A 14,896-nucleotide genomic window follows, 5' to 3' on the forward strand; every position below is an offset into this window, starting at 1 on the left:
ACTGAAACAGTTTCTAACTTTTCATGTACAACTAAGGGAAAAGCTTCTAAACTCTATTCTGCATGTTTAAAAAAAAAAAAAAAAAAAAGCAGCTCTTGCTGATTAAATTACAAGTCTTTACTCCAGTGATTGCACTGGAAGTATTATTTTAGCTTAGCTTTACATTAGGTTCTATTATATCAAATTCCTGTATAAGGCTAGCCCTTGGCCTCTAATTCACCTAAGTTTTTCTCAGTTAACTTCAAACACGCATTACATCCAGAGCAGTTGTCCATTGTGGCTAAAGCACACAGAGAGAGCATAACTAACCAATAATCCACTTCAGGGAGGCAGCATAGTACACACATACACAGTGAAATTTGCTCCACTGTGTTTACCTTCCCAGACAAGTTTTATGTACATCTTCCAGTTCTGGGCATGCTGCAAATGAAGTAACAATGACTTATATTCCTACATTATTAACAGTAAAGACATGCTGGCAAGAAAACCTAAAGGATTAATTTTACTTCCTTTAGCCTTCATAAGATGACTTAAAAGCTGTATGTGCCACTCATTACATGTACATTGCTAATCTTGATGTTCAAAAGCTTTAGGACACAGAGCACGTTCAGAGTTCTCAGCAGTCCTGTTGGTGACATTCCTGGTAAGTCCCTCCCTGCCACAAAATCTGCAAGACGTCATAGAAAGAGGCAAAGCTGCTCCCTCAGTCTATGACTTCAAGAGAGAATAACCATCTATTTTACTAGACAATACAGATTTCACAAAGTGTACATTCAGCTTTCATGATGCTATCAGGTAAGGAAGGGAGATGGCACACCAAAACCAAACAAACAGCCATAAAAACACAAAAACTTCAAGAACATTTAATCTCATAGTACCTCCTTCTCCCAGTTCATCCAGACTAAAATAGCTCTCTTCACTGTATTGTCCACCACATGGCTAAGACTCACAGACTGTTTTTGAACACCTGATCACAAATCAGTGCAAGCATCTCCCAAAAAATCTGCTAAAACTTAAACAGACACCAAAAAACTCTTTTAATTAATCAATCTTGCAATTTGGAGTAAAATGCTGTTTAACTCTTTTTTTTTTTCCTTTGATCAGTCAGTAGTACTGACCAAACTACCAAAGCAAGTACCTATGTGTACACAGGAATATGAATGCTAAGTAAGTGATTTTTTTTTGACAGTTATCCCTTCACATCAGCTGAATTTAGGGGTCCCACTGTAATGTTCTACATCCAAATTCACTAAGAAAAAGACATAGTGCAGAACTCCACTCTTCTTTAATGGAGCCATGAGTATAACATGGAAGTTTTAAGAATTGTGCTAAGAGCACACTTTTTAAGCAGACCAATGGTTTTAACCTGAAATGTTCTCTGTGGACGTCCACACAAAAAGAAACAGCTTACTCTCTAAGGTATTTTGACTAAAAAAATCACACACATCTTCAATTTACAGGCAAGAAGTCCAGAACCTCAGAGCTAGGCTCATCTGTGTAGCTCACAATGCCTCTTATCCATTTAGTAATTTGAGTCATACTTGAATACTTGACCAAAAAAAAGGAGAAAGCTTTAAGGGTACAGGCTCCTTTATCAGAACTGAGAAAAGGGAAAGATTATAGTGTTTGTTAATAGGAGCTGCACCAGTTCAGCGTTATTCTTTTTATCCTCAATAAAAACTTAATTGAATGATAGGCAGCATTTGGAAGACATAACAGTAAGGAGTCTTTGCTCAAGTCAAAATTAACAAATCCTTGGTAAAAAATAATAATATTAATCTACAATTAAACTACAGTTCATCTGTAAGGCCTTTGATATAGTGCCCCTAAAACTGGACAGATTTGTTTGAGGGATGGGCTGTTAGGTATGGACATTCAGTCAGTTCCTTATCCAAAGAGTTACAGTCAGTAGCTCAGCTCCCATTGGAAACCCGTAACAAGTGGTGTCCCACAAAGCTCCACACCAGGGCCAATACCATTTAGCATCTTCCTCGATGACACTGACAGAGGCATCGAGTGCACACTCAGTAAGTTGGCAGATGACACCAAGCTGTGACACAATGAATTTGCTGAAAGGAGCACATCCTATCCAGGGAGACTTGGATAGGCTTAAGAGGTGGGCCCAGACAAACCCCATGGAGTTCAACAAGGGCCAGTATAAGGTCCTGCAGCCAGACTGCAGCAATCACTAGAATCAGCACACGTCTGGAACTACTATGTCAATCCAAGATCTTAACAAAAGAAGAGCAATACATCCTGAAGAAACTACGCAAGATCTTCTCAAAATTGTTTCAAGAATCTATTAGCATCTAGTTACAACAAAAAAATCATTAATATCTTTACACAGAAATATTTCACTAGAGCAGTAATCAGAATAAATGCTTACTATTAAATGAAAATACAAGTTATGAGACCAGCCCACAGAAAACAGGAAGACAAAATACTAATCCTGCAAAAAGTAACTAAAAGAGGAATAAATAATGGATATTTAGCATTTATTTCTTTCAGAAGACTCTGAATTAATAAAAAAGATGTTACAAAGTCTACTGGGAGAATACTGCCCTTTTCTATTAATCTTTTTTTATTATCTAAATAGGAAAGCACATTTTGTAGATAAAAGGCTAACTAGAACTGAACAAGAATCAGAGAGGACACCTTTTGGTGATAATAATTTGAAAAGACAGATATAACTAATGGCACATCACACGAAGCAGCAGTAGGACACATGTTAACTTTATACCATATATCAACAAGCTGAAAGAAGAATAGGCACTCACATGATCAACTACAAGTAATGCACAGCTGCAGGGGGCATTAAAATTCTAAATGGCATGGATGTACTAGGAGCACAGAGATAAATCACTATGTAGCTTAGTGCAGATAAATTAATGAAGCTGGGAACAAAATTAATCAAGTTCATTTCAATTAATGCATTTTGTAAAGTTATTGAAACTTTTCAATAGCACCAGTTTGGCAAGCAATTTTACAGGACATAACAAACTGCTTTTACAGAATACTAGATTTATGAGCCATAAGTGAAAGAAAAGGTAATTACTATGTTAGATCAGGTTTAATATAAATCTAGAATGGATGTGACCATGAATAGGAAAATCCTACTTTTCAAGTTGCTGCAACAATACAGAAGACTACTGTGATGGGAAAAAGACATTTAACATGTTTTCTTTCTGAATTTAATCTTTAGAGAACCACTCTTGAATTCTTTTACTATAGTACACAGAGACAACTAGCTATTGTTATGAAATAATCTGAGATTACAGCATTTTTAACTCCTGTAAAATTTTGTAATTAGTTTTTGCCACCATCAGATTAATCAAAAGTTCAGCTATTCTTTAGACGCTCTGTAAGACTTCACAACATTATCCACTACTTCCATAGCAAAGGACTAGCTAAGGGACAGCATCCAACTCACCAGCTTGTAGTATTCTCTGAAAAGGTTCTTTTTTGAGATTTGGTTAGAAGGAAGAAGAGAAATAGATGAGTTTTCTTAAAAGTACAATGAAAAGTGCTCTTGAATGTGTACAACAGCTGGAGTAAATTTAAGATGGGAATACTTTACAACTTTCATGGGTGCTATTACAGGGCGTTCTATTATTTTTATCAAGGTAGTATGCTAAAACTTCAACATTTTATTTACCTTGGGATTTGTCATGACTAGGTAGGAAAAAAAGTGACCCTAGCATGCAAAACTACTTGACAACTTAAGAATTAGTTGGTTTGACTCTGAAATAATACATGTGTTATGTTGCATTACAATGTTATGAAGCTTTATTAAATCAAGAGAACCCAGCAGACCAAGCTTACTGTTGGTTGTTGTTTTACTTAAATAAACATGTGTCTCACATCCAATGACATACTCATTAGCCACACATGTGTAAAAAAGCAGAAAAATACTTGATTTGAAGTTAATGGAGTTAAGGAAGTGCTTTAATCAGCTAATTTTTAAATTTATTTTAAGAATTCATCATACATCTTCAGTGCAAGTTGCATACATCTGAAGTTGCAAGTATGCAACAACTTGTTTGTTGCTTTGTCAGATTTTATCAACATTGCTTAGATTATGTTTGGACAGTAAACAGCTCCCTAAAACATTTTACAAGATGACTAAAAAACACAACTTTAATAAAAAGAATTAAACTTTAATTGGAAACCTGATAAACATGGCAGTACTGTTCCTGTAATATTTACAAAGTGGTCTGTGAAGGAAAGAAAAATTTCTTCTCAGAAATACTCCCCCCACACTGCTTTGTTAACGTTCTGTTCCCTCCTCTTAAAGCAAGCAACTGTCTTACCAAAGATTCTGCAAGCCCATCTTCACTCAGTAATACGAGGTCCATTACAAGGAAAGACAGGACCTGAAATTAAGTAAGTCTACAGCAAACTGACTGCAAGTCAAGGATAAACATAGGCTGATTGCACAAAACTACTGTGAATTATTCCTGCTGAATAACCTGCCATACACCATGAGGAGTGGGAAGCTATGCAGACAAACAGACCCTGCAGTCTACTCCACAGCTGTCTCCTGAACTCAGCTATCCCATCAACAGTCCCACTCTGCTCCCTGAACCTGCACCCACACACCTCACTATAATCTGACCAGGCTCAGTCCTCACATCCCCGTCCAACCAAACTGCTTCTTACAATAAGCTCCTTCTACCAGCTCACACTTCTTGCAGTAACCGCCCATTTCCACAAGTTCAAAGTATCCAGCCTGCGGACTAAACCCAACTCCAAAATCTGTTAATGGTTTCCAATGACTAAAATAATCTTCACTTCCAAATTCATACACATAATCCATCTTTTTGAGAGTTTTCTTGCGAAAGAACACACTCTTTCACACCTCTAGTTGGCATACAGGACTAAAATTGCATTTTACTCTATAGGATAATGATTATTCAAGTGTGACTGAAAGGATTTCAAGGTCATTTGTATTACTTTGTATTCATAGTCAATGTTGATTTCTCCCGTTGAGATAAGACAATGTGTGTGACACGGCTACAGTTCCACAGATTAACTTACTTCTATTTTGTTTTGAAAGGACTTGTTACATAATATATTTCAATAATATGCAAAAACTATACCATGGAAACAAACATAAATAGAAATACTTTACTTCTGATACTTCTACCTACAAGCAAAACCAAGCCTAATACTTGCAGATATGAAGAGAAATATTTACAAAAATATCTCTATGTCTTTCTAATTTAATTCATTGAGACAAACAAAGCCCAACTTTGTTGTGGCTCTAACACAAAACACACCCACATATATCACATCACCCTACACACACACACACACACAGAATAAGCCACCTGCAACAGTATAGCCACCTATCCCTATACTGCTCACCACAAATTTTAGCGTGGACCCTGTTGCCAGGTTTCTACCCTAGCACACTTCAGTAGTGTTCTGAAGAAAAGCAGGGGGGGGGGAAATAAACCACAAAAAACATCCCAAGAGCAAATTTAAAAACCCACCACACACAACCTTCAACACTTTCCCAGGCTACTGCTCTAATTATAAATCAAGAGTACTATTTAAACATAATCTCCACTGTAGTACAGAGCTAAACCAAACATCTTCCAAAAATGCATACATTAAAAATGCATATAGACAAGCAAACACTAGATTCTGATTAATTGTGCATATGGCAATAAGCATACACGTTTGCATATGTATATATGTGTACATAACTTTTCCTAACACATACCAACAAGCTCTACTATCATACATGATCTGCTCCTAAGAGCTTCATGATCATCAACAGCTTGCATGTCATCAATAACAAGTTTGTTTCTTTCACTGAAAAGAATGATTTATTACCTATAGATCGATATATGCACTACTGGATGTACTACAGATATAAAAGTCAAAATATTTGCATAAAAAAATCAAAATTTGGTATAAAATTCTATTCACACAACTTAAAACTGTAATCAGTTTGCACAGCAAGAGAAAGAACAAGCTTCCTATAAACAGATGTAGAAAAGGCATTATTTAGTGGTTTGCACATTAAATAATATTGAGAGTTTACCAGACATTTTTCACACTTTAATATCATGGAATTTCACTTTCCTACATGTATTTCAGTGTGAGATTGATAAAGTTCAAGAGTAAAAAAAAAAACCAAAACCAAAAATCTAGTTTGTTTAAGTAGCATTGACTAAGTTCACCACAGGCAGGATGACTGCACTCCGAATAAGAGTGGAAATTTTCTTCCTAAATTATTTCACTTCAATCTGATTTACTGGTAAAGTATTCCCAACTTATTAGACAGCAAAAGTGAAATGGATAGGCTTAAACTGAACTTTGGCTTTCCTCTGAGTTTGCAAGTTTATATAACAAAGATTTCTACCATCACAACATTCTTAAGCTGAGTTTTCATATCACTCACAATCACAAAGGTCATAACATCTGTTAGATCAAAGGGCTAAAAAGCGATATTTGCTTACCACTTTCGAGACTATGTAAAATGCTTTACCACCTCCCTTTATGCACAGTTGCATTTCATAAGAACATCCCATAACTCACTGAAATGCTCAATCTCATGCAGATTTATCATAGTTTCCATAACTGTACTTGCCCAGCATCAATCTGACAATAAGACACAGCATAGAAGAAAAAAAAAAAAAGCCTCAACATTGACTGCATTATATTGAAGAAGTCTCATGACAATGACCAGGTAGGAGAGCATCAATTCAAGAACTGCAAACATGCAATTTCTACTTCTTTCTCTAAGTTTCCTGGAGATATCTTCCAGAATGGTCTACTGCAAACACATTTTCTTTACTCACTATTTTGCCCTCAACTCCTAATCACAGAGTTCTCCAAATGCAGTGTGCTAATTCTGCTTCAGATTTTCACTTGGGATACAAAGCCATTTGATTCTGTGATACCCTCTCAGCATTTGTATTGACTATTCAGCAGCTAAAATCCAGTATACAAAGGGAACAGTCAAGTTATCTGACAATACATTTGTTTTCTCATTGACTTGTTGTCAGCATTCACAGATGAGACACAGAACCACTGTATCAGTCTGTGAACATGAAGAAGGTTCACTGAGTAGACAAGAGGTAATACTTACATGCCTCATCATTTTTCACTCTTATCTATTTCCAAGCATGAAAATCATGCTTCTATACCAAGCTGTTCCATTATCAGACATTAACAATAAATACAGCTAATTACACTTTGGAGTTTTTTCTACAGGAAGAAATAATGTGAGAAAGAACAAAAAGCCATCAAACGCCCTACGTATCAGTAGGACCTAAACAAAACACTTATTAAAAGCAGGAGTACTAAAGCTTTCAATTTTATTCTTTCTTTTATAAGATCAATTTTCAATGTTGAAGGGATTAGATCCTAACCAAACCATATGGCAGGACAGTACATCAAACAGGAAAATTCCATAGTTTAAGAATAATTAAGGTGTAATTCATACATCCTCTGCAAAACACTCACCAAGATCTGTATTTGGGCCAGCAAGTAGCTGCTTAAATTTGTCTAATCGAGACGCTTCTCTCTCACTTAATGCAGGACAAACAGAAGTGTTGAGGTCTGCCATTCCACTTGTCAAGGGAGGTATGGAAGTTTGTGGAAGTGACTGTGATCTCTGCATGGAAGAATTTTCACTAGCATTATCTGAAGGGAAAAAGAAATACAGCAGTTAGCCTCAGCTAGTGAGAAGGCTACTAATCCGTTGAATTTAATTTGAAAAATTTTAAATAGAATTCTGGTTTTGAAAGACACAAACTCAAGTATAGTAGAAGTTTGGACTTCAAATTACTTGGATTTAGCAGAGGGAGCATTTATCTTCGGAGCAGTATTTCACAATTAAAATACAAGAATTAGAGATCATATTAATAGCAAGACCCATGGATTTCTGAAATCTGTGTTACTAAAACCTGTTTTCATTATCTCCAACATTCTTTCTAAAAAAAAAAAAAAAAAGAAAAACAAAAAACAAGCACTGAGAAATCTTGAAATTATTGCAATTTAAAGGTTATATAAAACCACAGAACACATCACATGAGAGTGAATCTCCCAGTCCACCTGCATGATTTTCTCTAGCTTTTCAATATATATTTAATTATATTTATATTTTAATTATAATGTATTTATAATTTTTCACTATAATACTATTACTAATATTTTTTTAAGGCTGAAAACAAAAAAAAGCTCAATAATTCTCACACACATGCATTACAATTTAGTAAGGCATGCAGTCTTCCTCTCAAATAAATCACCAGTGATAAACAGCATTTTCCCGTGATATCAATAAAGGGTTGGGAAGTGTTTACTGTCTTACAGGGGCAAACACGATAGCTCTCATCCTTTAACTTGCAACATCTTTTTCACTTTTCAACATACCTAATGAACTCGATGTATGACCTTCACTGACTGATTTGACAAGCCTATTATCACCACATGCAACAGAAGTCAGCTGTGCAAATTCCTCTTGTTTTTCTTCTTGTAGATGTTCTTCCTGAACTTTATGCTGTTCTTGTTGCTTGCTGTGATTCTGAATTACTTTGTGAGCTGTTTCCATGACCACTTCTGTATTTAAGTTTTCAGCAGCTATTGCTAAGAGTTCATCATCATCATCTCCAAGATCCCAAGCATCACTTGTGTTACTTTCAAATTCTTGGAAGGTGCTGACTTTCTTCAATTTCACTGGAGTTGTAGGTGGCTTTGAACCTGGTTTTATCAAGCTGTTCAAAAATAAATCAACAATATTTAGAAAACTAGTAAGGAAACAAAACGCTCTGGGTAGGACCAAACCCCAAAAGTTCATGTTGCCACTATATCCACCCATGTTTCTTCAGCTGTATGCAATCTGAGAGCAAGGGGTGTAAAAACTGACACGTTGTTGCTTTGAATAGAAGCTAAACAAATCTTTCCTTCCCTTTTTTAAGGGAAAAAAAACAAACAAACAAACAAACAAAAACAACCAAAAAAACAAAAAAAAACAACAAACAAAAAAAACAAACAAACAAAAAAAAAACAAAGCCACATGAAAGGATTACTACTAAAATAGCTCACTAGAATAGCTTATAAAATAGACAGGGCACACTGCACAGCTCTTGCTTCATCCATTTCTGTAGATTTAGATTTCAACCCTTTCAATGCAATTACTGCATAACAGCACAGGAGCTGCAATCAAGTCATGGTTTACTCCTAAGTCATCATAAGCAATCACACAACACAATCACTGTCATAAACAAACCAAGTCTCACCTTAAAACTCATTAAATCTATCATTCCTCCCATGCAGGTATGCCAGCATGGATGTCCCTTCAGAACTTTGTTCTTCTCAGAGGAAAGATATTTCTTCTAGTTACTAGTCTAAGTGGACCCTGATCAGCTCCCAACCTTTTGCCCCTCAACACGCAGTATGAGATATGAACCAAGTATCCCTCCCTAGCCTGACACATGTTCTCACTTAGAGTAATGCAGAGCAATCACATCTCTCTTCAGGAATTAGCTGAATAAGGTATAAAATTGAGGTGGTTCTTAGTCTGTTCACAAAAATAAAGAAGTTACTGCCGTTAATTTAATTGTGCTTTCACAGAATGGGTAAGATGGGAAGGGATCATAGATGGTCATCTGCTCCAAATTCCCTGCTCAAGCAGGGTCATGTTGCACAGAATTGCATCAAGATGGTTCTTGAGTTCATTTCTGACCTCCCTGTGTCTCCTGGCTAGTTTTTGTTTTTTCTGTTAAGACAAGGCAGGCAGAACTGCAAATCAGAAAAAGTTCTTACCCTGTTCTCATTTAACATTATAACGTTTCTCTTATGTCTTACAGGGAGTATCTTCCCTAACAGGTGCTACAACACACTTTCACCTGACTTGTCATCACTGTCTAAAACAGCAAGGTCTTTCTCTAGTTCTGTCACTTTGAGAAATAAACTTTCAGTTTCTGTTACACAGTCTGTATACCTCTGTATTTTGAACCAATTAATCTAATTTCTTTTAATTCTACCCTTCGGCTTACACATTTCAACTGCCTCCAACTCTGTATCATCTGAAAATTAACTAGAATGTTTACTTCTTGTCCTATCTGAAACTAGTCCTTGAAAAAATCTAGTAGAAGAATGATTTCCCTCCAACCAAATACTTGGTTTTGTATACTATTTTTTTTACTTTACCACAATATCCCATGTATGAGGCATTACAAATAAATAATAACAGTTGGCAATCTATGTTAGTTAAGATCTGAAAGAGCTGATTTCTTCCTGCAAATATGGTAACCATCAGGAAGTCACAAAGGAGAAGTCAGAACAGAGAAGTCAAGATTATGACAAAAACTGAAAAAGGAAGATTAGCAATAAGCTTTATAGCCAACAGGAGAAAAAAAAATGGAAGACAGAGGAGACACAAAATACTTGGAATATTTAAATATTAGGTTAACTTACGTTCCATGCAATAATGGATCAAAAGGTGGATGCTGAGCTCCATACACATGTTGAATACTAAAGGAAAAGAAAGAGAGTTATCACAAAAATAATAAATATTTGGAGAGTTTCTGTGTATTAAGTAGTCAATAATAAACACAACTGAAACGTTCCAACAGTTCTGCTTCAAAAATTAAATATAATGAAGCTGCAATTGATGTGCATACTAAGAAGTAATTTAATAAAAATCATAGATTTGCTAAACAGGATCTCTTATTGAGATGGAAGCGAAGGCTATTTTATTTTTCTAACCAGGAATTAAAATAAGAAATAAGGTAGATGCTACAGTAAAAATCTACAAAAATTCTCTTCTCAGATTTATCATTGCATCTCTTGCAAAATAATCAAAAATTCTCAAAGAAATATCTATAAAGATTTCATCTATGTACCCTCGTCAGCCAAAATCCAACCAGACAATTCTTAACCATTACTAAAGTACAAGGATAACAAAGCTACAGTATAATGCAGACGGTGACAGGTTAGAGAATCAAAGTCATAGGAGTATTAAAAGAATGCTTTGAAACAACCTTCCAAAGACAGACTTATTCACTAGCCCCTAACATTACAAACAGCATGTTATTATCTACAAACTAAAAGGTCATTACCTCCCAGTTATTGGGTATAAAACTATTTTGTAAGTAAAAATGCCACAGAAGACACATCAAGACTTACATGTGGCTTCATAACAGAAATTATTACAACAGAACTCTCCAATTGTAAGAGAAATAAATCATATGCAACATTAACATCTACCCAAACCTGTAATAAAAATCGCATAGAACAAACATGCCCTTCTGACATACCAAAAACAAACTCCAGACCGTAAGGATAAGTAAGTCCAACCTTAGTAAACCTGAGATAGAACCAAGCCAAAAGACTGAAGTCAAAACAGATTTAAAGAAAGGCTTAGACTTTCACAACAGGTTCAGCATTAACACCAGTGAAAACAGCCCTAGTGGTTACTGAAAATGGGGATTTATCAAAACTTTTAACAGTTTTTATGTGATTCCACGGAAATAAATACCCCAGCAGCCTTTTCAGAGAACTGCACTCCATCCTCTCCACAGGCAGGTTTCCTGCTCTACACTCACATGAGGGTCAAGTGTCACTGTCCATTTCCATACACACAGGACGTGCCTTTTCCTAACACCACTCTGAATAACTGCAGTGGAAATCCGCTCAAATAGAAAGCAACAACAATCCTCTCCACGCCATGAAAAAATAAATAGAAATCAAAGCACATTCGCCACAGCGTCCTTGTTTTTCCACAAGCCTGCAGTTGCCCGCAAATTAACTGCAACTATTTATAGACCCCGTGCAAGAGCGGAAGGCCAGAAGAGTTTTACCCCCAAGAGGTTCTGCAAAGTTACAAAGAAAACATTTTAGAAGAAGGACAATATTTGGACTGAAAAAGTTAGTTTGTAACTAAAGAAACAAAAACACTCCCAGTTAGTGCTTATGGGTAAAGGAAAACGTAAGAAGATAAATGACGAGCAGGTCTATGTTGCTGAATTCACGTAAAGGATACAAAACATAGAGTTACTGTTCCCTAAGAACCGCAAGTACACATCATTCTTACAAAAATAATATAGAAAACTGCACTGTGAGAACAATTTAGGGATGAAACCAGCGAATGTTATTGTTAAATAATAATCCAAACATGCATTCCCTGTCTGATATAACAGTCAAAAGTTAACGTGACTCTGTGGATCTATTCCCTGGAAAACCCTGAATGGGAGAACGTGCTTGTATCTCTTTGCACTAATACAGACTGGTCTGCTGTCCGCACTTCAGGAAGAAAGTTGAAAAATTGACGATATTTTGAAATACTTAGCAGAAACTAAAACATGTCTCTATGCCTAGAAAATGCAGTTTCCTGTAAAGTATTTCAAAAACATCATAACTTATAACTTGTATCAAGTTTCAAAACACCCTAACTTGGCACTGCTGAGAGCTACAAACACATTCGCCCACTCAAAATATCCCGGCGAATACATTCCCAAGATCACGTTAACTTCTTTGACCATGATGCCAGGCTGGGAATGCACATTCAGAAGGTTATTTAACAACCTTTCTGACACAAGTTATAACCAACGCCAACTGACCACCAGCGATCTCCACCAGACAACTGGAGGTTCCCAGCGCTGGAAGGCTCCGAGCACTGAGATAACAAAAGACCCGGCTGCGAGCAGTGACCGACTGGACATGGTCCCTGCAGAGGAGACCCAAGGACCCGCGAGGTCCCGTTGGGCTGGGTGGCCGAGGAGGACAGGAATGCGGTGTTGGGGTCACAGCGAAGCTGGGAGGACAGAGCCGTCCCCGCTGGCCCGGCACCGTCCAGGGGCCCGCGACACCGACTTTCCGCGGCTCCTCTCACCTGCCCGGCACCTTCGCGCCGCTCCGCTTCCAGAACTGCTTCCTGCCCCCGTCGCTCGCCATGGCGGCGTCACCTCATCCCTCTCCGCGCTCGCAGTCCCGGCCCGCTCACTCAGGCTTCACTCCCCGCCATTCCCTTCCACAGAAGCAACACTGAGCGCGGCCATCATGGAACGGGAAAACAACCCCGCACCTCATTCGCCCCCCGAAGCAGCCCGGGAGTTTGAGCCAACCAGAAGTGAGATTACTGCCGGGTGGGTGCGGTCGGGCCAATCGCAGCGAGGGGATGCTGGGGGCGGACTGAGGCAGCCGCGGGAGCGCCGGCTGTGGCGCCGGCGCCGGTCCCGGCTCGGCTCGGCTCGGCTCGGCTCGGCTCGGCTCGGCTCGGCTCGGCTCGGCAGGGCCTGTCACGTCGCGTCACGGCCCGGCCCGCTGTGTCACGGCGGTTCCTGCAGGTGTTCCTCGTCCAAAGCGTTCCTGTAAATCCGAGATTGCTTCGCGGCTCTCTGAGTGTGACGTTTTCAGACTTTAATCCTTTTTAATTGAACCGTACAGGGCAATTCCTCAAGTACTCCTTGGAAGTGCAAAACTCGCCTTGTAAATGGGTGGAGACATTAGTTGAAGATCAGTTTATAACAAAATGCATCACATTTTTTCTACCTTTTTTTTTACAATTATTTCCGATTATCAATCCAGTTAGTGGGGATGCGGGGGGTGGGGGGGGGGGAGCGGGGGACTTTAAGTTTCCTTTGTTTGAAAGTTCTCCAATCATTGTACCCACTTCATTTCCCAGCAATTCTGATCCAAGGATACACCACTAATGCCAAGAAAACAAGTATGGTTTTATCTTATTTTTTGAAGTATGGCTCTTGAGAAGAGTACTGAGTTACAGGGTTTTTTTTGCTGCACTCAATGCAACTTAGCATATAATTTAACATGTCAGTGATTGTTTAGGGAACATCCTGCCACAATTAAGCCAAAAAACAGGCATATAGTACAAGACCTGATCTGCAGTTCAACGTTTGTTCTTTAGTGTGTATTTCATGTGTAAGTCATTTCTTAAGAATTTTTAAAAAAATGCTTTCTGCTTTGCGATTTATTTTAGCAATTTCTAAGAACTGACAAAAATGAAATGTTTCACAAATCTTGCTAGATGACCTTCCACAGGTGAAAGCTGTAATTTAAATGTCTTTTGTAGATATATGTGCTATAGGAAATATCACCTTCTCCATTTTGTGTCCGTTAAGTAGAATTTGTCTTACAGACTCTGGACCTTGAGTATAATCAGCATTAATGGAATACACAAGAAAAATAAGTGTGATACAATCTATGTCTGTTAGCTAAAGTGAAATGAAACCTGCAAAGTCGTGACTGAACGTTGCTTGGTCGTAGCTAGATAAATTTAAATTATATTTGTTGCTGCTGGAATACATGTGTCTCTACATGCATTGTTTCTGTTTCTTTAATCAATAAGGAAGAAAAATAAAGTGAATTCAAATGAGACACTTCCATGCTGAAGCATTTTTTTATGCACATTTTTACTGCTCTAACAAACTAGTGGAAGTTCTGAAGCACACAATGCTTTCTCTGGTTGCTGGTCACTCTTTTGTCTGATCCTTGGGCATGCCTATATACCAGGGGCATTGGTCTCCATATACTTTATTGTGAATATCATGGAAGAAACAATTCTTGAAAGTAAAATTGAGCAAATTGAGTGAAGTTACCAAGCAAAATCAGAGTTCAGGTAGAATCAGAGAGAGGAAGACAACAATTATTCTTGGGCAGAAAACAATCCCAGAATATACAGTACTTGGTACTTGGACAAAAAGATATGAGGCAAGGTAAGACAAAAGGAATAAGCGATCATGTACAGCCAAGGAAGAAAGAAAATAGGGGTGTTAAAGAAGAGGGATAAGCAATAGCTACATTCAAAGAGGTTAGACATGGCCCAACAAATCACATAATGACAAGATCCCCGTCAGGATGGTGCAACTTTTCTCCAGAAATCTGGAGAGGAAAAGAGAGAGAAGGAATCAGCATGAGAGAG

The 14,896-nt window shown here is 37.7% G+C and overlaps 1 protein-coding gene across 2 annotated transcripts in view; it reads right to left on the minus strand.

The window, feature by feature from the left end:
* TBC1D22A (TBC1 domain family member 22A) overlaps positions 1–13,039 on the minus strand; it is a 140,025-nt gene extending 126,986 nt beyond the window's left edge. The window contains exons 1-4 of one of the 2 annotated variants that reach the window (XM_014868950.2): positions 12,851–13,039; positions 10,435–10,491; positions 8,389–8,729; positions 7,480–7,659 (exon numbers count right to left, since the gene is read on the minus strand). In XM_014868950.2, the coding sequence (XP_014724436.2) occupies positions 7,480–7,659; positions 8,389–8,729; positions 10,435–10,491; positions 12,851–12,912 (640 nt within the window). In that variant the 5' untranslated portion in view covers positions 12,913–13,039. The remainder of the gene's footprint in view (positions 1–7,479; positions 7,660–8,388; positions 8,730–10,434; positions 10,492–12,850) is intronic. The other variant, XM_088165782.1, reaches the window with a different exon arrangement.
* Between the last annotated feature and the right edge of the window lie 1,857 nt (positions 13,040–14,896).

Source organism: Sturnus vulgaris, chromosome 5 (assembly GCF_052056855.1).
Source record: "Sturnus vulgaris isolate bStuVul1 chromosome 5, bStuVul1.hap1, whole genome shotgun sequence".
NCBI classification, from domain to species: Eukaryota; Metazoa; Chordata; class Aves; order Passeriformes; family Sturnidae; genus Sturnus; species Sturnus vulgaris.